This window comes from Mustela erminea, chromosome 2 (genome assembly GCF_009829155.1).
Source record: "Mustela erminea isolate mMusErm1 chromosome 2, mMusErm1.Pri, whole genome shotgun sequence".
NCBI lineage: Eukaryota > Metazoa > Chordata > Mammalia > Carnivora > Mustelidae > Mustela > Mustela erminea.
In genome coordinates, this window is record NC_045615.1 from 152489697 (window position 1) to 152516888 (window position 27192).

The window sequence follows — 27192 nt, forward strand, 5'->3', positions numbered from 1 at the left end:
TCGCCACCCCTCCACATGTGGAATAACCTGTACTATGATTTTTTAATCAACACTTACAGTTGTTTCTTTTCTTTATATCTACAGCAAAATGAATATACATTACTTTATCAATTTTTACACACACAGTGGCGTATCTTACATACCATTCTGCTCCTTTCAAAGAGTTAATTTAAAATAAACATGAACCAGTAAAAATATACCGTACTCTGTATTTTGAAATGATAAATGATATTTGAGATTTGCTTCAAAACCATCTGGGGAGGATATATAGATGAAACAAGATTATCAACAAGACGATAAATGTTAAACCTGGGTGACGGATTTGTGAAAATTATGTGGGGGTTCATTATACTATTTTTTCCACTTCCTATGGTTGAATTTTTCCATAATCAAAAGCTTAAAAAAAAGTACAAAAGGTAAGGACTTAAAAAGAGTCCTTTAGATTTTGAAACAAGGGGTCATTGGTAATTACAGTAAAAATAATTTGAATAGGAGTAAGGAAAGAAGACGCATTTACTGGGTGAGGAAGTAGCAACAGTAAGTATAAGACCACTTTTCTAAGCAGCAGAGACAAGAAGGAAGTGAAAAGCAAGGACAAGTATAATCAAAAGACTTTTTAGAAAAGATGAACTTACTTTATATTCCGATAGATAAGAGCCTAAAGAGAGGGAGACACTCAAGAGAGAGTGGAGAACACATTCTAGCAACTGTCAGTAATAGGAGATAAGAGTAACAGCTAATATTTAGCGAGCACTTATGGGCTGGGTTCTGCTCAAAATGCTGTGCATGTATCATTCACTTATTTGATCCTTACTCTACCTTATGAATTACGTACCAATTTATTATCCCCATTTTACAAATTAGGAAACAGACACAAAACAGATATAAAATGTGATTTTGGGTATCGGTGGGCAAGGCAAAATCCAACAAAATTTCTTATTCAAAATCTCTATTTTCTCAGTTTCTTGCTTTATTCTGAACAACAAACTTCTTTCAGACTACTGATGAAATGTATTCCTTATTCTCCAGAGGGAAGCCCTATTTAAAACCGACTTTTGCACAAGGACAAGGATCAAGTAAATGTACGACTGACATACCAATGGGTGGCGATTATTAAGTGCACTCTTTTAACATGCAAAGAGAAATCAGTTGTGTGCCCTGCACTTGTTTTCACTTAACTTACTACTTATTTCTGAAAAGATTCCCAAAAGAAAGAACAGATGTTTGGTCCAATGACATTAATTTGGTAGCAATTAAATGCGCCAAGGTCATATCTCTTACCTAATGGTTCCCCCCTGCTGCAAGATTTTATTTATTTGACAGAGATCACAAGTAGGCAGAGAGGCAGGCAGAGAGAGAGGAGGAAGCAGGCTCCCTGCTCAGTAGAGAGCCCGATGCGGGGCTTGATCCCAGGACCCTGAGATCATGACCTGAGCTGAAGGCAGAGGCTTATTAACCCACTGAGCCACCCAGGTGCCCCTTTTACCTAATGTTTTATAATGCATACTTACCTTATGGTTAAAATATTTTTCAAACTTTAATCTTGCTAATTCTACACACTGGGACCAATTTCTAGGTCTTCTGCTAAGTAACTTAATAACTTGGAAACAGCCTTCTAAACTGTGTCCAGTTTGTAACTTCTAGAATGTGAGAAAAAAGAAACCCAAATAAATACATTTCCAATTAAACAAAGAACACCCACCTACCACCCACATCATTCCCAGGAAGTATAAGCTAAAGTTTGAAGTGCCAGCTCGTATGACCTGTGATTTTAATTTTTTCACCAAGAGCTCCTTGTCCCTGCCTTTTTCTTTTCCCTCTTTCTTTCCTTTTTTTGGGGAGGGAGAATGGGAAAAGACAGCACATGAAATTTCAACGGTAGTTTCTTATCTGACAAGTTAGCCTCATGTCTTGCTGGCTGTAAGTTGTTAGTACTAGAGATGTACTTCATATACGAAGTGCTTATGAGTAACATTTTATGCTAAAAAGTTGACCTGTTTAGTACAGGAATAAAAGTAAGAAAACATCTTTAAAGTTGTCCTCAAGTCTCAGACATTCCTGTCCACTCATGAAATTTTCACTGGAACTCACATCAGTGTTTTTCCAAAAGAGTTTAACAAGCTACTTATTATTTTATTATTATGTTATCTTTCTTAGGTTGAATCATGTGAATTTCTTTTCTGTGGATCAAACATGGTCAAATACTGGCAATTCTGCATAGTTCATACAAACTAAAAAGGGGATCATTTCTGACTTGCTAATTTGATTCCTCATGGACTTATTATGTACAATAATGATGCTATACTTTCTTTAAAGAGGTAAAATAAACTGTTTATAGGCAATTTGCAAATAAGATTACACCGACACAGTGTTGGGATTATATTAAAATGTATTGATTTTTACCTGTAAGACTTCTTCTGCAGATGGATAAGTTTGCCAAAATTTGTTAAACAATGAAGGCTTGTGGGAAAAGGAACTTTCAAACTATAAAGGAAAAAAAAAGAAAAAAAAGTTACAAATAGAAGTCTGATTAAAAATCGGAAATACCTTCTTTTCTACTTCAAATAAAAACAAAATAAAGATCTTTATTACCTTATCTCTTGCCCACTGTATAGTATGTTCAATAGCAGCTGGAAAGGATTTTAGAGTACAAAATGGTATTTCCTCTTCTGGGGGATCCCGCTAATTTATAAAATATGACAACAGATAGTTAAGCAATGGCAATTTTTCATTGACTGAATTTACTTCAGTGTTTTAAGACCATTATAAATTAAAATGAATTAATAAAATGAATCTAAACTTTTTATATCTTCTTTCTCCTAGGCAAATAAGAGGAAAAGTGAATTCTTGAGACACTTAACCCATTTGCTAACAGCAATGTAACAAAAATCATGAATTTTCTATGACTTATCTGTGCACTTATTTGGTACCATGTGGTACTTACAGCAGGCTCCCATATATATTTCTCCAAGAATCAAGGTAACATTGAAAACTTTGCAATTCCCTACTTTGAAAAGTAATTTAAGAATTCCCCAAACAGTTCTCAGCATACCATGAGTTTCCTTCTCCATGGAGAAAAAAATTTAGCAGCAGGATCGTATGTCCTTGATGCGTGGTGTAAGTCCCTTACAGATCGTGTGTATAAATAAACAACAAATAAAAAAGAATGAAATCTTGCCATTGCAATGACATGGATAGAGCTAGAGAATATTATGCTAAGTGAAATAAGTCAGAGAAAGACAAATACTGTATGATTTCACTCATATGTGGAATTTAAGAAATGAAACAAAGAGGAAAAAAAGGGAGGCAAACAAGGAAACAGACTCAATCATAGAGAACAAACTGATGGTTACCAGAGAGGATGGGGGTGCAGAGATGGGTTCAATACGTGTTCGGGATTAAGCAGTGCACTTGGATGTGCACAGGATGTTGTATAAAGTGCTATACTGTATACCTGAAACTAGTATTACACTGTATATTAACTAACTGTAATTTAAATAAAAACTTAAAAAAAAAACCCAAAATTTAAAAAAATTAAAAAAAAAAAGAACTTTCAAAAAATAAAGAAAAGAAACAGCAGATATCTATGTTTCTTATGTAAAAAAAAAAATCTTTAAAAAGACCCATTTTCTTTTTTAAAAAATTTTATTTTTTATTAACAAATATTACTAGCCCCAGGGGTACAGGTCTGTAATCGCCAGTTTACAAACTTCATGGCACTCACCATAGCACATACCCTCCCCAATGTCCATAACTCAACCACCCCCACCACCCCGCCGGCAACCCTCAGTTTGTTTTGTGAGATTAAGAGTCTCTTATGGTTCATCTCCCTCCTGATCCCATCTTGTTTCATTTTTTCCTTCCCTCCTCCCCAAACCTCCCACATTGCCTCTCAAATTCTTCATATCAGGAAAAAGACCCATTTTCTATTATAGGGTACATTTGGCTTAGGCTTATTGGTTTAACAAATCTAAAATGACTCACTATATCTCTTTTTACCTAGAGATTTATGTTTCAGTTTGTTCATATGAAATACCAAAAAATATTTTATAAACCAAAGAGGGAAGCCAGAAGAGAATTCCATTTTTTACTGAATATAAAGTCAGATAGGAAAAGGTCTGGAAAAAATGTGGTAGAATGACAGAATCAAGCATTCCCTATTTTGAAAATCATCTACTATGACCTCAGCCTATCATGATTTTCTCTAACTTCCTTCAAATTAAACTTATAAATTTTGTCTACTATAATGTTTTTACTATATAAACTTCTGATTTCATGAGAATTAATGGGAAAACAACTTTTAAATATTTAAAAATTTTACTAAAGCAAACATAACGATTAAAGTGACATTTATACTTGTAAACGAAAAAATACTCTTTCCATTTTACAACTTGGATTGGTCTTTTTAAAAATCCTAATGCCTACAATTGTTTCCTAGGCCAGGGTTTTTCAATTTTGGCAGTGTATCAAAATCACTTGTGGAGGTTAAAAAAAATTACATCTATATGTTTGGTATATACATAGAGAGCTTGATTCTGCCCATGGATCAACTGAGTTTTCAGTAAGATTGTGGATGGGTCAGTTCAAATGCTGTTGGAAAATCAATTAACCACCTCTGAGAAATGAACAGTAAACACAAGAATAAGACTGCAAAAAGGCTATAAACAAAATTTTGATGACTTAACCTCTTTAAAAAAATACCGATGTACATATTTATGCAAATTACTGACAGACTGACCAACAGATTAGGAAAGCTAAATCAAATCTGCTGACTAATGAAGAAAAAAATGAGATATAAAAATTACAAAATATAAAGAAGAGAGACATTTATTTAAAAATGTCAGTTCACTTACATGACTATTATAGGATTCAGTTAAATGAGGTACAATAACTTCAGTGTGTCCCTTAGTGCCCATTGTTCCAGAATCCAAGAGGGGTCGTAGATTTGCTAAGCAACGGCTATTTGAAAAGGTAACATTTAAGTGAGCAGTAACAATGTAAGCAGGGGACATCTTACCACCTTCTGTTAATCATTTCACACAGTGATCACTTATTGAATGTAATATCAGGGAATAGATACATTACCTCCAAATAATGCATTTATCATTTCTGTCTCCCTCCTCCCACAAATTTTGTTGCTCAACCTATTAATTTTTGTCCTTTTCTTCTTCTATTACTACTACTACTACCACTACTACTAGATTTTGGGCTTCAACTTTCTTTTACTCTAGGTTAACTCTTAACTAATGTACTGACCCTTCTTATCTTGCTTTCTGTTTCTTCTTTGGTTATTTTCTGACTACAAGTTCTGTCCTACTATATCTTCTCAATGTTCTCTTTACCTCAAACAATATTAACATTCTTTCTTAATATTTATAATACCTATATTCTATATACTTTAATTTCTTAAAGTTTTAATTCTTCCTTCCTCTGCCCAAGATAACAAAACTTTCAAGTACACTCTCCACTGGCAAATTTTTCTGTTAATAAATCTGCTCAAGTCATAAAAAGATGTAAGAAAAATTATGTAAGATGTACACATTATAGTCACTCACTCATCTACTTATTTAACGACCATTTACTGAATGACCTATGTTGGGCACTGAGGATACAGTGATGGGAAAAAAAATGGTCCCTGAAGAAATGATTCAGTGACAAAACAAGTATTAATTAAATAAGTACATCAGTAAAATTAAGCACTATAATGGAAAAGACAAGAGTGCTGTGAAAGACTGCCATAGGAGGATCTACAGAATTTAGTGGTTAACAAAAGTCTGTTTGCATAAAGATATTTAGGATGAAACTGGAAGGCTGGAAGGAAAAAACAAAAAAACCAAAAAACCGAATTAGGTAGATTTGGGGTCGGGACTTTTAGAACAAGATAAGCATAATTTCCTGAGTCTGAAGGAGAGTGTAGAAGTGTCTGAGGTGAGAAAGTGCTGGATGCCTTATAAGAACTGAAAGAAGGAATGTACAGCTGGGACGAGGGGAGCCAGCGAAGACAGGTCAGTTTTAAGCTAGAGTGGTAGACGGATGGCAGACACTCTGGGAGAAACATTTAGGCCATGTAACACTTTTGAATTTTATCCTAGGTTTAATGGGAAATCATAAAAAGGACCTGGGCTTGATAACTATAAAAGAAACACAATGAATGTTCAGAAAAATGGGTAACTTTTCAATAAACAGGTGTGGAAAAGAGTGAAAACAGAAGAAAAAGTTTTTATAAACCTGAATTTCAAGAACTTACCTGTCTACGTATCTCCTGGCTTCCACATTATCTAGTGCTGTAATAATTATATCTTGTTTAGTATAGAACTCATCATTGTAAATAGCCTCAGTGGCTGGACATACTTTGTTCAAGTGTGCATCTATCTTTAATTGAGGATTTATTTTCAGGGTTGCATCAGCAGCAGTATAGCTTTTAGGTTTCTAAACAAGTAACAAATAAGATCAGAAGAAATAAATGTTAAGCAGAAAAGCCAGGCCATCACTGAACTTACACATTTTTCATATGAGAGTAATGACATCAGCTTTCATCTTTAGTTTGTGGAAATTACATTCACCATGGTCACATTACATTTAATAACCCATGTTAGTCTGAATAATTAACACATTATTAATGGAAACCTAAACAACTGCTATTTTAGCCATGTGCTTTAGGGTTCTTAAAATATCAGTTATTAAAAGTACATTTTTCCTAAGAACCTGGTAAGTGCCTAGAAAAAAATAAGAACATACTCAGTTAATTAGCAATCCTAACTGCAGAAAATAAGCTCTAAGAGGTATGGGAAGTTAACACTTTGGTACTGAAATCATAAATATATTACTATTTCTGGATGAAAATATTTTAAAAACTATTATATATGTTTCAATTTTATAAGAGTTTCCCTGACACATTTTTACTTCTCAGTGCTCTTAAGTATACAAATTGTAAGTTTTGTGAGAACTCAGTAAAATAAACAGGCCTTAAAAGTTCTTCTATAAATACAATGCAGAGTGAATGAATCGTGTGACATACATTTTGGTTCCTGACAGACGCTGTTAATTTTTTTTTGTATTTGGACAGGTGAGGGAATTATGCCACCTGCTTTTGTAGTTACTTTTTTGTTAATTACATTCCCTAATTGACCAAGATTATCAATGGGTTGTTGAAAAATAAATTGCAAAAACATTTTTAAAGTGAAAGCAAGTATGTTTCACTGACTAAAATGTTTCTTTTCCTAAATATTTTGAATTCTATAAAAAGACTGAAAACTGGCATTATTTTACAATAAAGAGGACATTAAATAGTAAGATCAAAGAGCAAAAAAATTCTAAGTGCTAAATTTTACCTATTTTGTAATAAAGACTCCAAAAAAGACACTGTCAAATGTGTGAGCTATTAAAACTTTAAATTAGGAAATCTGTAACCTTCGTTTCTAAAGTTAAATATGTAGATACATCTTGATTATATAATGAAAGAAATACTTCCCATGACTCACAACTTAAGATTTTATATCCAAAATCAATATAAAAACCAATTTTTACATTAAAAATAATTATATATTTGTCACAAATGTCATTCCTAATGTTTGACAGTTTGAGAGAGTCTAATAATACAAAAACACCTTATGCTTGCTCATGCACCATTTTCTATTTATAAAATGGAAACCCTCTTTTTTGTATAACACAACAAATGTTTTAAATTTGAAACAGAGTAGCAACAAACCTGTATGTGGTGAGGACGAAATAGGAACTGTCTATTCAAGTTGGATTTTTCTATCAGGTCAGGATCTGTAACTGTAACCTAATGTCAAGAATAGAAAAAAGCTAACATTAGGTAAGAGAAAAATTTACATCTATTTAGCTTTTCTCAGAAAGACCAAAATAATTCCCACAAGTTATTCTAAATCATTTTAGCTGGTAGAAGTTATAATACAAATATTCCAACGGTTACCAATACTAATATTTTTATACTATGTTCATCTATAATTAATGCTCAGCATGGGAACATGTCAAACAAAACTGCTAAAACTGATGATAATTCGTGTTCAAAACTTTTTTCTAATTATTCATAACAAGAGGCTAAAATGTCACCATATTTTAGAAACATGTGATGGACTAGCCATAAAGGAGTTAGCTCTTCTTTCTAAACATATTTATTTTCAATTGCAACAAATTTGGAAAGAATGTCTGCATGTTTCAGTTTGAAAGAACTCTTGCTACATCAGAGGTCTACAAACTACAGTGTAGGCGCCTGCCTGTTTTTATAAATAAATTTTGTTGAAACACTGTCATGCCATTTGTTTTAAGTACAGTCTATGGCTATTTTCATGTTGTAATGGGACAGCGGACTTGTTGTGACAAAGATCCTTGGTTCACAAGCCTAGAACAGCTGCAATCTGGTCCCTTAAGAAGAAGTTTGCAGACATTCTAAGGGATGCAAAATTAAAATAAACGGATCCAAGATAATCTGAAAAGCATGCATTTGTCACTTAGATTAGCATTTGTGTAAGATCTAACTAGGAGCAGTATTGCTAGAAGCCAGTTTATGTATCAACTTTATATTGTGTTTGAGTTGTTAGGTATTGACTGATGTTCACATTCACTTTCTTTTAGCTGGTATTACCTGAATACATCGGTTTTTTGGGGGGTTTTCAACATCACTATACAATTATGTGTTAGAGTGTCTCTTTAAAATAGGAAACAAAAGGCATCAAATAAAAAATGTCTTTTAACAAAAACCTTATAATCAATATATGATTACTGTGATTACTGATATTAGGCTTTTTTCCTACCTCCCCCACCCCACTTTTTTATTCACTCCCTTTTGGGGAAGTCTTAAGTTTTCTTAACTCCAGTCCCCCTCAATCCTTACTAAGTTGGTTTGGAAGTTAACCACCTATTTTTATACGGTTATACTCAAAATTTTCACACACACATGTGACCTAAGCTCTAAAATTAATACAGTATCTTCCTCTCGAATAGAGGATATTTGAACTCTCTCTTTTAATATCAGTGAACATTTTACTTATTTTTAATCATCCCACCCCCAATGTCAATATTTTAATTAAAGCTTAAAAAATCCCAATGTTTATTTAAATCTAAGAATGCTGACAAATGCCTCTACTTACCCTTACTTGAAGCACTGCACATATTATCTAATAGTTCTTTCAGTGAGAACCAATAAATGATCATTTTTCATCATTTCACCTGTCAGTTATCTTTACCTCTCTTGAAAAATAATGTAGCTGGGTATAGAAATCCAGGTTGATAATTATTTCCCCCTATACTATTAAGTATAGTATACTATTAAATAGTATATTAATATTAAATAGTATTACTATTAAATAGTATATTAATAGTATATCATAATTAGTATGCTATGCTAATTATACTACTAGTATAATTAGCATACTATTTATAATATACTATCAATTACTATAATACACTATTAATATTAATAGTATATTATAGTATATTAATAATATATTAATAGTATAGTAATATTAATTATATAATTGTTAATATTAATTATATAATAACTATATTTATATATAAAATAATAATTGTTATTATATAATTAATATTAAATAGTATACTATTTTCTCTCTGAAAATTCTACTACACTTCTGTTGGACTATACAAATGAATCCTCTTTCATTAAAGAAAGACAGCTTTCGTAAAAAAAAGAAAGATAGCTTTCTGGGTTTTTAACGTCTATGCATCAATTCTCATTTCAGTTGTATGTGAATTTTAGGTTCACTGACTACACAAAAAGTCTTATTTGGTTTTCTGTAAAAATTTTAGTGCTTTCCGTCTCTCATGTTTCTATTCCTTTTTTTTTTTTAAATTTATTATTTAACAGACAGTGATCACAAGTAGGTAGAGAGGCAGGCAGAGGCGGGAGGGTGGGGGAAAGCAGGCTCCCCGCTGAGCAGAGAGCCTGACGCGGGGCTCGATTCCAGGACCCTGAGATCATGACCCCAGTTGAAGGCAGAGGATAAACCCACTGAGCCACCCAGGCGCCCTCCCTTTTTTTTTTTTTTTAAAATCTTTGGTCATTTTAAAGTTTATTTTAAAGTTTGATCTATTACTTGTAGCACTCCTGTAATCTAGTTCGTCTATTTTCATTAACTTATTATTCTTCCAGGTGGTACTTTTTTTCTCATAGATTGTCATTTTTTATTGTGAATTATCTTGAATGGGTGTTAATTTCTTCGCATAATTCTATGTACTTTCGGTGTTTATTTATCACCACAATGCAGTTCCACATTTGTTATTGTCAGTGCTCTGAAGATTTCAATGGTCTTAACTGTTATATTGATCTCTCTCCTTGAAGTTTTTATAAGATATAATTTTGGATTCTACACACCAGTATGGTACATACTCTTCACTAACAGTTTCTCATGAGTTACTTCCTTTTCTATTTAATGTTTTGGACATATACTCATATACACTTGTGAATAACCACAGCTTTTAGCTCAGAAATTAATTTCTCTCTTGGTTCCTGGAACCTGGGGATATTTCCTTCCTTCTTCCCAGTTAGTCGGGCTACACTTATAAACACTATAAAAGAGAATAATTTATATGGCAAGTCTATGTCTTTGCAGGATAGAAATGTGTGCACATTAACTTACTGTGCTTTGTCATCTGAAATCAATAGGATTATTTACTATAGTACCTTTATATGCTGATACGCATTATGAATTTCCAGGAGTTAAGATATTCAGGTGATTCCCAAACTTAGGTAACCAAGATTTCTTAATTCCTTTACTTATTTATTTATTTATTTAATTAGAAATACCTTTTAAAACCACTAGAACTAACAGTGGCTTGTGAAATACCATTTAGGAAATGTTAAGCAGGAAAAATATGTATGTAAGAATATCAGTCTACAACTGTGATAGTTAAGTTTTTAAGTGGAATATGAAGACAATGTTAATATAACTATAAACTGTGAACTAGCATATAAATTTTAGTCATTTCATTACTATTAATCACTATGATAAAATATGAAATTACGACTCTTGGAAGCTAGTTTATATATCAAAGGCAAAACAAATTAGTGAAATATATTCTTATTTAAATATATGACATGGCTTCCCAATTAACTCACATTTATCATCTTAAGAATTTAAACTACACCGAAGTTTTTATTATTCCCTTTTCTTTTGATAATCACAAATTGAAAATTTATCTGAGAACTCTGCCACTTTCTAATGTTAGCTGCTCCCATCTTTAAGATTTATTTAATAATTCGTAAGGAATCTTAATAGAAATAATAACAATTCTAATGTGCTTTATAGTTTGCAAACCCATTTCAAAAGAATTTGATCTTCATAATTACATTATGAGATAGAAAGTAGAGATATCAATTTCATAGTATTAGAAAAAGAAATGGAGGAACAGAGAATTAAAAACTATTTTGCCACAAGATCACTAACTTTCAAAAAGTTGTCAGAATAGAATCAGAATCTCCCAATTTCTAGCATATTCTCTCCTCAAAAATTAGTATTTCAGATCTATGCAGTCAAATATAGTACAAAAGCGAGCAGCAACAGAAATATAAACTTAATTCTCAAGGATTTATATCTTACCATTCCTTTTTCTTTGCCTGTACCAACACCAAGTAAAGCAAAGTTTTTTAACATTTCACAGCCTATGGCTCCACATCCCACCTACAGAGGAGGAAAAATGAAATATATCAGATTAAATACAATTAAGATGACTTACTACAAGGAAATTTCATCTTAACTTTCTTCAAATGCCAATTTTTAATATATACATATGATTTCTAAAATAATTTGGACATTGGTGATTCACTTTAGAGTACACAACTAGTTTATTATACTATTTTAATGGTTTCAGTTAAAGGAAAAAAAGGTATAAATTAAGTAGGGAAAAGCTTAATATTTACAATTCCTTTAAACAGAAGATATTTTACTATTCTAACAAAAGCAAACAATTGAGCTAATTATTTGTATGAAATAGAAACAAACACAAAACATCAGTGCAACATTTTGATGAAAAACATTCCTTGTTTATAGATAATCTTCAAAATTCATTTGATGAAGTTACCTACTCTAAGACTTTCCATAGTTCAACAACACCTATTAATACTCAAAACATTATTTAAAAAACAATTACTACAAAATCAGCAATATTTTCACAACCGATTGTAATAATAAAAACAACCCCATTAATGGCAGGAAAAGGAATTTTATGGTACCGGGGAGAGATATGCTGCCAAAGCACTAATTAAGATTTAAGGAAGACAGATTCTACTTACATCTTCCTTGATTCGGTAAGAAAAAATTTAAATGGTGGAGGGAAAAAACCCATCCCAAATCTAATTTTTAATGTATTTCTAGAAAATCATTTAATTTTCAAAACTTATGATACTCATATTTTAATTCTGAATGTATTAATTCTTTATACTAGGGGTTGGCAAACTTTTTTTTGGTAAAGGATCAGATAGTAAATATTTTTTGTTTTGTAGGCCATATGGTTTCTTTCGCAACTACTCACCTCTGCTATTATAGCATGAAAGAAGCCACACACAATACATAAATGAGCAAGCTTGGCTGTGTTCCAAATGAAACTTTATTTACAAAAACAGGCAGCAGAATGGATTTGGCTTATCTTAAATTTCTACTGAATGTCTATTCTGTCAGGAATTATACTCACTTAGACTCAAATTTGCTTTAATAAATGAATTTGAGGATACACAATAGCAGTTTGGTTGTACTGTTTATTGTCATCATTATTTATACTTACTAAAAAGATATTCAATTTTTGTAGCTTCTGACACAAAGTGTCTCCAATGCAAGCTCGTAAGGCATCATATCTATCTCCTCTGAGGAAAATAACATATACCAAAAACCAGAAAGGCATAAAAACATTATTAAGATTAGTTTCACCAACTTAATGTTAATACCAACTTAATGTTGTACTTTAAACAGAATACTCTGAACTTCCTCCAATCTGAAAGGAAATTATCTTATTTGAAAGACAAATGCCCTATTAAGAAATCAGTTTTTCTTTCTCCATTTAATATCCTATATTCAAATGACTTAAGTAAAGGTGACTTCAGTTTATCTAAAAACGACAATTTTCTAAAGCAGGGATTTTTTTTTTTTTTTTTTTTTTAAAATAGAGTGCACGCACACACAAATGGAGAGGATGGACCGAGGGAGAAAGAGAATCTTAAGCAGGCTCCATACCCAATGCGGAGACTGAAGCCAGGCGGGATCTCATGATCTTGAGATCAAGTAAGGGAGAATTTTTTTTTTAATATTTATTTATTTATTTATTTGATAGACGGAGAGACGGAGTATGAACAGGAGGGCTTAAGGGAGAGAGAATCTCAAGCAGACTCCACACTGAATATGGACCTGATGTGGGGCTTGATCTCACAACCCTAAGATCATGACCTGAGCTGAAACCAAGAGTTGGACACTTAACTGACTGTATCACCCAGGCATCCCAGGTAGGGACTTTTAATAAAAGTTCCTAGAGAAGTCTATGGTAGGGCTTTGGAGTTGTCAATGCACTTAAATTGAAGGCAGAACTTTGGGACATGTGAATTTTGGGGGGAATAATCCATAAGCTTCTATCAGATTCTCAGAGCTGTGTGACTCAAAGATGAAGAATGATACAAATAAAAGGTGCAGATAGCAATTGTTTTCATCTATATTTTTTTAAAGATTTTATTTACTTATTGGACAGAGAGAGAAAGAGGTCATAAGTAGGCAGAGAGACAGGCAGAGACAGAGGGGAAGCAGGCTCCCTGCTGAGTAGAGAGCCCGATGTGAGGCTGGATCCCAGGACCCTGAGATCATGACCTGAGCCGAAGGCAGAGGCTTAACCCACTGAGCCACCCAGGTGCCCCTGTTTCCATCTAAATTCGGAATGGTACTTTGAATGCTAACTATTCTCATGGCATATAATTTAAAACTTTATGTTCATTATTTATAAAGTGATAAAGAGATTCTGCATTATTCTGACACTTAAAAATAAGCTCTAAGTAGAGAAAAAAGTAACTGTAGAAGTCAGCAACTTACAGGAAAAGACATCTAAAACAAATGCATATTTGAGCAGAAAATCTTTTAGCCTTGTTGTCTCTTACAAATATTCAACTAAGAAAAATGCAAGAAAAATTTCAGAATTACCGTGGGAGAAACTGTTCACGTTCAGGTTTACCTAGGGTTTCGACAATATCTGCTGCTTCAATGTATAACTTTAAAGTAGAAGATAAAAACACAACTTACTATGTATAAACATTAAATTGCTAAAAAAAAGAAAAGCAGTTTTTCTCTTCCGTAGTTACGAATAATCATTAAGGAAAACAATGATAAAAATACCAATCCTGAGTAAAACAATACATTAAAAAAATTTTTGTTGCTTTTTTTACAATATACATCCCTATATTACTTTATTAAAACAATGGTTAAACTTGAAGAACTGTTAAAAAGATATAATTTGATTCATGTCACTTATCCATCTTAAAAATGATAAATTTTAACAAACCAAAGGAAATTTCACCTCCAAATCTATTTATAATTACATAAAAACTCTGGAAGCCCCATTCAATTTCAGCTACGTTTGAATAAATAATCTGATCACTTTTAGATAAGAAAGTACCTACTCTGTTTTATTTTCCAGTTTGGGTATATTATGTGATTTATAATTACATATAACAGAAGGGAAATGATTTAGGAAGTCACAATTTTAACATTTAAAAAAACACCATGTTAAAGTTTATTAAAAAAAGAATTCACTCTCATTTTCATTTAAGTAACTTATGTGGCAAATTTGAACATAACTAAATGGCTGTTTATTATAACAACACAGAATCCATATTAATAACAACTTATATTCCCCATACTGTTAACAGCTGCATCTAAATTAGACATTTACAACTGAACTTGTACTCTGTGTTAAAATAAATCAAGTAATTAAGCAGCAAAACAGAACTATGTGGTACTTTTTAACACATAAATGTTATATTCAAAATGTTACAGCGTTTTCAAAAAGGAAAGGGCCTGAAGGGTATCCTTTGATATACCCTCTGCCAATTATTCCTTTTGGTAACAGAAATAAGGATTTTTTAGTTCTTTTTTGAGATATTTTTACCCTATATATAGATCGTTCTCATACTTACACCATTCTCATGCTTTTACTTTTAGTTTAAAACTAGGAAGGAATTTTAAAGATTCCTGATGCCCAAAGATTCCATGGAACTGTTTAAAAGTCCTGAGAACCCATGAATACTAAGCTAATAGTACTAAAAACTAAGTATAAAGAAAATTCATTCCTTCACTCTCACAAATGAGGGAAATATACCCTAGAATGCAACTTTGGGTTATATTCCACTAGCCTCAACCAATGATATTGTCAGTTTCAATTAGAGAATTAAACTTTGGTGGAATATCACATCTAACTCATGCATCAAAAAACATTTTAAGGTTGCTTTTATAATATATTAATACTATAATTCAAAACAAACAATCATTGTATGGGTGGGAAATTCAACCTTTTAAGTATAAAACAACATTAAAATACAGAACTAACCCACTGGCACAACGGAGAAAACTTCCCTGTCACGGCTTTCAATACTTCTTGGCTGGCAACACCTCCTACTGCTGCAGCAAGTGGGGGTAAAAAACCTTGAGCAGTCCAAGACAGCCAATGCACAATGTCAGCATTTACTTCTGGCTGAAACAGAAGCCATGAAAATGACAATCTTAATAGTTTTTACAGAGACACTTAAAATTTCAATGGCTTACTGTGAGAATTATTAAATTACTGTAGCTTAACTTTGTAAAAAGCTACTCAATTTTCCTACTAAATAGATATTAAGTCCTAAAAAATTTCCAATCTCATAATAAAAGATCCAACTGCATGTTAGCTACCATAAGCAGTATTTCTCTATATCAGTAACTGCCCATTTTTAGTTTTTGAATCTTTATGTTTCACTAGGGCAAGGTTTAAGATTAACTGGAATATCTACCATTACAGTTTTTGTTAAAGAGCAGTTCTGTGATGTCAGTCAATATTTGTAAACAACCAGAATTTTAAGAAAAGTGTTTTAATGAAAACTACAGGAAAAAATAGTAAAAGGGTCAAAAATAATGAGGCAATACATTGTTAGAAACAAAAAAAATGGAGAGTAATGGCAATTTTCCACACTAATTTAAGAACCAATCACCATGAAGTTGTCATTATCATACTTTAAAACTGAAATGATGTTTCTTGAAATAAGACTTATTTATTAGTATTTTTAAGGAAATATTGGGGAATTGGATTCTGGAGCGATTATTAGCACAATTTATTTGTCAGAAAGATCTTTTCATGAGCTCTGGCTTTTCTTTCTCTTCCTATTCTTTCAACAGCAATAACCTTAATCTTAACCTTAAAATTCAAATAGGGCTCAACTGCTTTGAAACCCTATGTAAAATAACACTACTTGTGCATTTGGGGGGGAACAGGGAAGGCTCTTATATTCTTCAAGACATCTGTGATACAAAAAGAGGATACTATCTATTTAGTTACTATCTATTTACTATTCGACCCACTCCATTTCAGTATTCTAGATTTCATTATTTTTCAACTACTTAGCACTAACTGCAACTCAGATTATGATTTCATTTAAGCTGTGCCGTTTCTGAATGCAGAGATACTGGTGGTAGTGACAATAGTAAAAACGATGAGAATGCGAATAGAAGCAGGTAATTTGAGCACCTACTGTGAGTTTATATTAAATTCACATGTAATTTATAAAATAATCCTAGGAAATATAATTTTTATCATTCAAATTAGAAAACTGAAACTTTGATAAAGGAATTTACTTAAGATTTTATAGCTAATAAAACAGAATCTGAACCCCAAAAGTGCAAATTACCATTAGGTTACACTATCTCCCAAGATTCTACTATTATTTAATTAACAAACAGCCAAATCTGGGGAATATTTGGTCGCCTCAGGATAATGACAGCAGCCTAAATCTAAACTTCCCCACACAACCTCTAAAAACAGGTATGTATCCATAAGAAGAGAAATAAACCAGTGGCAGAGTTTCAGTATTACTAAGAAACAAAACATTATGGACTTCAAATTACCTGTAAATAGAAAAATAAGTACTAAACTCCAACAAAACTACTTTGGACATCATACTACTGCAAAGCTGCAGAGAGAGCAGGAAGTGTGTAACCACAGAAAACAGAATGAAAGGCCTAACAGTTACAATCATTCTGAGAAAACAGAAAGCCCCACACTAAGTGCAAAAACTACTGAAAACCTATGAAATCTAGCAGATCTCAGCACTGACTATGGTGTAAGAATTTATCTGGGAGAGAATGATATAAATAGAAAGAGGGAGACATCCTTTGACACAAAAGGCTAAAACAGGAAGAGAGGAAGTTAAGGATTTAACAGAAATCAAAGAGATCCACAAGACACCAACACCTATCCTCTAAAACAAATAAACAAAACAAAAACCCATTAAAGAATCCATTAAAGAAACTCCAGTATCCTAAGAGAATAAGGGTTTTAGAAGTAGTAATCTGGAAAAGAATCCAAAACCCTTGCCCTGAACCAAAAGTATGGAGAAAAACCAATTTACTATACCAAAGTAATGTAAGAAGGAAACAGAAAATTAGAATCAAAACATTTCAGCTACTGAAAATTTCTCCTCCAAACTAATCACAAGGCAGATGAAATCTGACTGAGTGAATCATACATCCTTAATGAACATTTGGGAGATGTGAGAAACCAAACACAAAACACCTCACTTTGAATTAGAAATTTAATAACTAAGTATCAAAATAAGCCATCCCACCAGCAAACACCCCCTAACTGATCAAAAGGGGGAAGAAATAAATAAAATTTATATCCATGTATCAAAATGGGCTCACAGTATACCTGAGAAAATGGACTGAATGATCAATTCTGAGATATAACCAGGTAAAATTATTACACTTTATAGATAAAAAATATAAAAAGTCATGAGGCAAAAATACCAAACTACTTATAAGAATAAGAAAATTAAGCTGGCATTACATTTCTTAACAAAACTTGTCAACAGTAAGATACAAAGCAAGATACCACTGAAGAAAGTAAGGCCTAGAATTTTATATTCAGCCAAGTTGTCTTTCAAGCATGGAGACTACTGAAAACATCTAAAACACGTAAGAATCAGAAAAATACATAATTCTGAGCTCTAAGAAATATCCTAGGATTTCAAGATTTACCATAAGGCTGTAGTAATCAAGATAGGATGGTACTAGAAAAAGGACAGAAACAACCAATGGAAGATAACACTGAGTTCAGAAGTATTCCTACTCATAGATGTTCAATAAATTACTGAAAAATACCCAGAATATTGAATTAGGAAAGAACTACCTTTTCAACAAGTGGGCTAGAATTACTGGATATTCATATATTTAAAAATTAACCTTAATCTATGCCTGGCAGGGTATAAAAAAATCTCATAAAAGCACAAAACTGTACCCAATGAATATAAAATATGAATTATATACACTTGACCCATACTTTGCATGTATACAAAAATGAGCTCATAAAACCATAAAAATTTCCAAAGAAAACAAAGGACAAAGAAAAATTCTCCAAGAAAACATATGACCTTGGATTTAAAAAGATATACAAACCACATACAGAAGAACTGGTACTCTGAAGTTTATCAAAATTAAAAACTCCTTAAAACACACTGTATTAAGATGAAAAGACAACCCATGGACTGGAAGAGAATATCTGTAAAACATGTATCCCATAAAGGACTGAAATCCAGGACATATAAAGAACTTTCTCAATCAATGGGAAAACAACTTATCTAATTAAAAAACAAAGATTTGAAAGGACAATTTATCAAAGAAGAGATAGGAGTGACAAATAAGCATATGAAAAGACACCAAATGCAAAGTCAACTATGAAATGCAAATTAAAACCAAAACAAGATCAATACATAAACTTTAAAATGGCTCAAATCAAACAAACAGAAAATATACCATTATGAAGATAATACAGAGCAATTCAAACTCTCATACGTTTCTGGTAGAAATGCAAAAATGGTACAGCCACTCTGCAAAAACAATTTGGCGGTTTCTTCTTTAATTTCTATAAATTAAACGTATACCCATCATTTCACTCTCTAACACGATACTAGGTGTTTACCCAAGAGAAATGAAAACAAAAGTCCACCCCAAAACCTGTATGACTGTTTGCAGGATTTTTACTCATAATTGCTCATATTGGAAATCCAAATGTCCACCAACTGCTAAAGGGGAAAACAAATTGTGGTATACCCATATAATGGAATACTACTCAACAATAAATAGGAATGAAAATGCAACAACATGAATGAAATTCAGATTCATTACATTTAGTAAAATAATCCAGACTCAAAAGGCTACATACTACATGATTCCATTTATATGGCATTCCAAGAAAAAGGCATGATTGGTTGGGGGAGTGGGAGATTATAAAGAGGCATAAGGGAATTTTTTGGCACTACGAAAATGTTTTAGATCTTGATGCTGGTGGTGGTGACATGACTGTACACTTTGACTTAATTGTGCACAGTTTAACTGCATAGAGAATTTTGTGTACTGTGTATCTAAAAAGGGTCTAATTTTCTTTTAAGTTTTATCTCAAAAAACCTGATGAATTCTTAATATCCTTCCTTTTAATCAGACTTCATCAATCTATTTCTAGATTTTCACACTTTTCTGTAACCACTAAATGCATAAAAGGTCTTTAACTTGTGGTTAATGACTCACTGTTTTCAGTACATTATTTCCTTCTTTGTTTAATCACATAAAATATGAGATCATATTCACTTAACCACAAATGTGAAGACTTTTCATTTCCTTCTTACTTTTATAGTATAATAACGAAAACAAAAAAACTGAATTTGCACAAACACTGCTATTTTGGTATCTGCTAAAATAAAACGATTGGCCAGCAGGCACGGCATCATAACATGAAAAAGACATTTTCTAGGTGAAATGTCCAAACATGATATGCAAAATGCAATTAAGAAATATGAATATATAATGGATAAAAGATGATTTATAGGAGAGCTTACAACTTTATACAGTGAGTTTCTGTGGGTTAACAAACTAAGTAAATGAGCAGAGATAATATTAATACTAAAAATATAGCAGCAATAGCAAATAGTAATTACTATATGCCACATACTCTTCTAAGCACATCACAAAATTAAATCACTTGATGTTCATAATAAACCCCTGAGGTAGGTAAATGCTATTTTATAGATTTATAAACTAAAGCAGAACAAATTCAAGTAACTTGCCTACTGTCACAGAGTCAATAAGCAGCAAAGCTGGGATCTGAAAGGTAAGAGAATATTAATATATAGAATGTATCTATGTTACACCTTTTTTGATGGCCATTAACTTTGAATATTCACCTTCTCTTCCAAGGTCTCACTTATAGATGTTGCTAGTTTCAAAAGCTCTTCAGAATCTTTTTGGCATCTAGGATTCAAAATGAAGGATCCCAATTTCAATTTTCTGAAATGCTATAAATTGTAACTCATATTCAAAACTAAAATTTAAGAAATGTGTTAAGAAAAAAAAGTGGAATTTTGCCAACAGGTAGCACGAAGTGCTTACCTGACTTGAAGGTAGTTGATTAATAAATGCATTAATTAAAAATCATGATGCTATATAAATAGGATTTAGTTTTAAATTGACAAGAAGAAACTATTTGCAATAATACTTCTGACTTAATAGGCTAGAAAGGAAAAAATTACATAGTGGACTCATAACTCAGTAATTCCCAGATTTTTTATTTTAAAGTTGTAGCTTCTGAAGACTTCAAAGTGGGAAAATTCTTATTTAGCATAAATCCATTTTAGTAAATTGATCTTTCCACTCCTACCAGAACAAAGAAGATGTCATAATAAAGGTTTATACAGTTTGGTGTATTTAGTAGTACTGCAACTATTAAGGGACTTTAGTTACTTTTTAAATTTTTTAAACTATCATTTCCAAAATATTGCTTTTATAATAAAAAAAAAAAGTTATTTAAAACAGAAAACATTACCCAATATTTGGCTTGCGATTATATTTCTCCTGAAACTGGTCCAAGGCAAGCATCGCTGTGTGTATCTCTAAAGGTGCCTGTTTAGAACATTAAAAATTGCTCAACGGTTATTGCCAGCATAACATGTGCTAGACAGGCACTGTGCTAAAATTTTGTAAACATTATTTAATTCTTAAGATAAATCAATTACCTTAATACTACTATTATCTCTAATTAACAGATAAGGAAGCTGAAGCGTAGAGAAGTTAAACAACTTGACTTAAAGGCCATAAGGCTATTATTTAACATAATAGTGTGTCAGTCCCAGGTTTTAGTACCTTATCTGCATGAAAGTCACAGTAATATCAACTAACAACAACAAAAATTTGTATAAAATCAATATCACCAAATCCGTTTCCTTGATCAATGTTTATAAATCTGGAAATTGTTCATATAATAATTCTTTCCTTACCACAAATAAACTCACTGCTGCACAATTATATTCAGGGATTTAAAAGTACAGAATAAATGCTTCCAAGGTTTTTAGGAAGAAACATGTATCATATAAAACTACATGGATCATATGGACACTGGGGAGGGTATGTGCTATGGTGAGTGCTGTGAAAGGTGTAAGCCTGATGATTCACAGACTTGTACCCCTGGGGCAAATAATACATTATATGTTACTAAAAATAATTAAAAAAAAAACCTACATGGTTCAGAAAATCTTTTAGTAAAGTCATCTGCATCAATTACTGAAATCATTTTTTTAAATACCAAAGCTAGTATATCATTATTAAAGTAACATATATTCCTATTATTTTAAAAAGTTTTCCATGAAATAAATTCCTGTTTTTAATTCTTGGGAGTCAACTCTAGGTATGTGAATCCAACCTTTATTAAAAAAACCTGACAGAAAGGTATATACATGGTTAGCCTACTTCAACTTTAAAATGTCTCTTACCAATTCCCAACCCCACTTTGCTTCCTCTTTAAAAACTACAAAGTGTTTATTTACCTCAGGGTTGCTAAAATCCGCAATAAGGCACTTTGGATGTTTTATCTGAGTCTCCAATGGCTCCTTAAAAAAAAAAAAAATTTTTCTTCAGAGTAAGTGAGTGATTCCTTGACAAAATATATAGAGCACTAAAAGGAATACATCTCTCTCAAAGGTCTGAAATAACTATGGATGGTTGGGCTAATACGGTTTTATTGAAATATGAGTTACTATTCCCTACTGCCCCTTGTTTAAACAATTGTATTTCATTTTTTTGAATGTTAAATGCAATTAGACAACCTGCTACTATATTTGGGAAGAATTGGTGAAAACACCTATATACTTGAAAAAAACTACTGTTTTAATCAAAAAGCTACTGTATTTTTTTGATATCAAATTATCAAGATTTGTTATGCCTGATAAGACTTGAATAAATACTCAAAGCTGAAATTTTCTGCGTGGAGCAGAGAACACACGAAGGCCGAAAAACCCAGCCAATCAACCAACCATCCCCTCAAACACCCACCCAATCTGAAATTTACTTGGGGTATAAACCTGAGGCATTATTAAAAACTGGGAACAGAACCAAGAGGAAATAATGCAGGGGCAGATTTGATGAACTATATTTTAATCTGTTGTTTTCTTCAAACTTTGGCTTGGACTAAGCCTTGTAGAGGACTATGGTTAATAATTGTTCTGGAAAGAAGAGGCAATCAAGTTAAACCTTGAGAACTTGCAAGAAAATATAGAGATGTAGTAGACAGCTTATAATGAGAAGGAGCCTATGGATTTAAGTGACAAGAAACTCCTTAGTTCCTCATTACACAGTAGCTACTATATTCTCTCTCTGTCTCTTTTTTAAAAGATATTATTTATTTGTCACACAGAGAGAGACAGCACAAGCAGGTGGAGTGGCAAGCAGAGGGAGAGGCAGGCTCCCTCTGAGCAAGGAGCCAGATGTGGAACTCAGTTCTAGGACCCTGGGAACATGACCTGAGCCAAAGGCAGATGGTTGAGCCACCCAGATGTCCCTGCTATAATCTATTTAGAAACTTAAATTTCCTTTCAATGCCAGTTTGTATAGGCTTATTTTATATTCCCAACATACACACTCTTTCCTGAAATTAAAATTTAAAAACCTGAACTAAGTATGAAAAATATTCCTTTTAATTTAAAAATGTAAATAATTGAGTAGTAAAACAAAACATAGCTTCAATGCTTGTTAAATCCTTCAAACATATATTAGTTTTATCTTTTGTCTTAGGGAATAAGAAGAATGATCAACTCTTTGATGATTCAAAAAAGTAGAGTCCTTTTGAGGTAATTTTTATACCTTAATTACATGCATTGGTATTCTAGATATAAAATTTTTTTTCTAGATATAAAATTTTTTTATTGTTATCAGTTTATTTCCCTAAATTGATCCCATTTCCCTCCAAGTATGTACAAATTAAAAACCAAAAATCTGTTCAGCTACTAAATCTACTGAATTAATTGTCTGGTTAACTATTACTTTTTTTTTCTCTTCTGCAAAGAAATATATTTAAAGCAAAAAAAAACAATACTTACAAAGCAAAATGTTTTAGGAGTCTTAATTTGGACAGCTATGCCTCCATGTAAATAAGGTTCCAGTTCTGTAGTATCACCAATGCTGAAAGAAAATGGTGATACCACTAAAAGAAAAATAAGAAAACCATTATATACTGATACAGGTATTTAAATTTGAAGACTTATCATGATAAAAATCTTAATTTTCCCCAATTTATACAATTAGAAGAAGCCATTATAAATCTTTTTTGGAGGGGGCAGAAAGTGTGGAAAACTAGGCACACTATTTTTCCAATGTGAACTCAAGCACTTACAAATTACCAAGAAAACCCAAAGGGGGTAACAGTAATGAGGGATGCTTACTACTAAATAGTAAAATCATTTTATAAGACATCAATAACTAATATTGATAACTAATAATTATATACAATTAATACTAAAATATAATGTGGTACTGGCTAATGAGTAGGTAGGCAGACAAATGGTCGCCTGAAGATTCTGAACTATCACAATCCTCCATGGCACAGATCCCAAAATAACAATAACCCTAAATGATTAGCTGAGTCGATTTCTGCAAAAGCAGATAAAAATTCTTTAATGTTAATGATCTAACCTGTATTTTACGTATCTGGATATAGTCTGGGAAACAAAATCCAGTAATTTTGTTACCAAAGATGCTCAACTAACTGTAGATCCAAAATTGTTTTAGTATAAAGAGTTCATAACAGGACTAATTTTTTCTCTCCTAAGGATCCATTTTGCAGTCATTACAAGAAAAAAAAAGTAATCTATTTACTAGTCTATACAGTAATTACATAATTAGACTTTCAAATGTCCTAAAGATTAACATGAATCGTTCTTAGCTAACAGGTGTAAACAAACATGCCACCTTTGAGTTACAAGATGTCTAGCAATGTCTTTACATCTTTTAAACATGGCTGAAGGAAAATCACAAACTATGCAAATTAACACTGCTAAAAATTCACTATCTTCAACTTCAAATGGGCACTAAATGAAGACTGATAATCTTTCTATTTTCTTTTAAATCTTTTTATTTTTTAAAATGTTTACTCTCCTCAAATCTCTAACTGTGGCACCTTTCCTCTCCTTTGGGCAATGACCTCATCTTAGTCTATTAAAAAAACCAAATTCCTTCGGCTTTTGCCAACAAACCCACAAACTTGCCTGCAACAACATCCATTCATTTTTTCCATCCAAGCCACTGAATAAAAACACGTTTCCATGTATAGTTCATAGCCACCTTACAACGGGCCTGAACTGCCCTTCCACCTTACCTTCTCTTCAAAACTTCCCTTTTTGCACTCCCTAAATGAGTAAGTTGCCCATGTTGCAATATTTGCTTCCTTGCTAAATGAGATCATGAAATTTCCTCTTAAATGCCTTAAGACTTGCTACCTCAACTCCCACTGCCACCCTGCCATATTATATCTTTTAGTCCCTTGAATTGTTTTGCCTTTTATTATTTGGCTTTGCATAGAATATTCTTTTTATCACTTTCCTAAGTCAATCCAATCTTAAAATTTTAATCAAGATATTCTGTCCTCACTGCTGCTGTACCAAGACTGGGTAGATTTCCTTGCTACATTTAGAGTTCCCAGAATGCCTGTATCCTGTTTATACCATTGCTGCTTAAGGTAAGTATCTCCTCACTTGGATCGAATGTTTTGAAGCCAAGAACTAGATCATGTCGGAGTTAATGCTGAGTTCTCAGCACTGAGTAGATTGTCTGAACTACTAAAGTGCTAAATAATGAGTAAGTATAAATGAATTAATAAAACAAATGAACTTACCAGTTATTTGTTGTGTAGATCCATTTAAACCCGTCATTCCATTAACTTCTCGAAATGTTACAAACTGCCCGGTCTCAAGTTTGTGAGGATGATTTTCAAGGCAGGTGACAATGCCAGGATTAGCCTAAAAACAAGTTCATGTATACCTTTTTTGTACAAATTTTAAATCTCTCACAAAAGGGACCATGTTATCATAAAATTCTCAAAATAGTCAAAATACTGGGACATTCCTTTTTTAGTAAAAGCCTTTTAAGAATTCTCGCAAAATAATGATCATCTTATTTTACTATCAATGTTTAAAACAGAATTTTTATATTTCGGGGAGACAGATTCTACAAGGGAGTTCGGATATTTCACAGATATAAAGATTTCTGTGACTTCTGAAAGACATTCAAGTCATCAAATTTAAATTTTAAAGTTTTGTTACAAAAAACTGTTAAAAAATGATGAATCTAACTTTAAGATCAAGGAAATAGAAGGAAGAAGGACAGAAATTTAAAGCCAGAAAACTGGTAGTTTAAAGCTTGCCCAACACTTTAAAGGAAAAAAATACATAGCCCAGTTTACCAGGATAAAAATGGGAAGAAATTGGCTTATCTTACCAAACAGGATGGATGGGATAGGTCAAAGGCCCCCAAATTTCCCAACTACATATAATCCAACACACTTCTTGAATAAGGTAATGATAACTTAATCTAATAAAAGCTAAAGAATTGTCATTCTGTCTTTCATAATTGTGAAGATTCTAAAAATTCTCTTGTGGACTGAATAATTTGGAAAAGAATAAAATCATGATCACAAACATGTAGATAAAATTAACCTAATGTGGTTTACTAATGTCTCAAGAAGAATAAAATTCATAAGGACTTTATTAAAAAAGAGGAATAATTTGAAGGTAAGTTAAATGGGAACATTTATGGTTATTTTATAATTCTTTATGGATAACCTTCATACTTTGTGCACTGTTCAATAAAAGAAAATACCAACGTAATACAAGCATCCATACTAGACCCTGGAGCATATTCTAACTGTATGATATTTGCAGGGACAAACTAAAATCAAGTACAAAGGTTAAAGGCTGAATAAAAAAATCATTCTGTAAGTAGAGAGACAGAAAATGATTTTTTCAAATGCATTCTTCCTAAGAAGGGGTGAAAAGGCAACATTACACTGGGTTAAAAATCAAGCATAAAGACAGAAGCACAAACACTATCAGGTCAAAATATATTACTCCCTTATATTTGGCTTCTTTTTGAGCTTTAATGTAAACTGACTAAAAGGATGCAAATAAATGTAGTGATTTAGACTAAAACAAACAAACCAAGAACTAAAAAAAAAAAAAAGTAAGAAATTGATCATGATGATTTTTCTCCAATTCTTTTAGGGAATTAAAAACTTAAGCTTATATGAACTTTCTAATGTGACTAGAAAGTACATACTTTTTGATCTTAAGGGTAATTCTTAACTTTTTTCCTCCTCCAAATGATGTTTTAGAAATATAACAAATTTTAAAAAAGCTCTTGTCTATGTATCCTCCTGTAGTCAAGTGATGGGCCAGGTGACTTATGACATACTTAGTACATCTACAATCTGACACAATAAACACTGTTCAGTAAACACTGAATCATACTTCATGTCCAATAGGAGCACCACACTGAACAAAATTAAAATTATGACATAAGTAAATGTTTATGTACCAATTATTAATGTTAGAAGGAATCCAGATACTCTTGTCTATTCTAACTTTATAATGTAATCAAGAGATTTACACACACACAAAAAAAGAGA

At 32.1% G+C, this 27192-nt stretch overlaps 1 protein-coding gene across 3 annotated transcripts in view; it reads right to left on the minus strand.

Annotated features, from left to right (window-relative positions):
• UBA6 (ubiquitin like modifier activating enzyme 6) overlaps positions 1-27192 on the minus strand; it is an 83974-nt gene that overhangs the window by 15996 nt on the left and 40786 nt on the right. For all 3 annotated transcript variants that reach the window (XM_032334460.1, XM_032334461.1, XM_032334462.1), the window contains 15 exons: positions 25405-25528; positions 23615-23718; positions 22067-22129; positions 21070-21146; positions 20432-20498; positions 15556-15699; positions 14154-14221; positions 12760-12838; positions 11580-11660; positions 7709-7786; positions 6248-6429; positions 4854-4959; positions 2593-2682; positions 2404-2484; positions 1512-1640 (listed from right to left, as the gene is read on the minus strand). In XM_032334460.1, the coding sequence (XP_032190351.1) occupies positions 1512-1640; positions 2404-2484; positions 2593-2682; positions 4854-4959; positions 6248-6429; positions 7709-7786; positions 11580-11660; positions 12760-12838; positions 14154-14221; positions 15556-15699; positions 20432-20498; positions 21070-21146; positions 22067-22129; positions 23615-23718; positions 25405-25528 (1473 nt within the window). The remainder of the gene's footprint in view (positions 1-1511; positions 1641-2403; positions 2485-2592; positions 2683-4853; positions 4960-6247; positions 6430-7708; positions 7787-11579; positions 11661-12759; positions 12839-14153; positions 14222-15555; positions 15700-20431; positions 20499-21069; positions 21147-22066; positions 22130-23614; positions 23719-25404; positions 25529-27192) is intronic.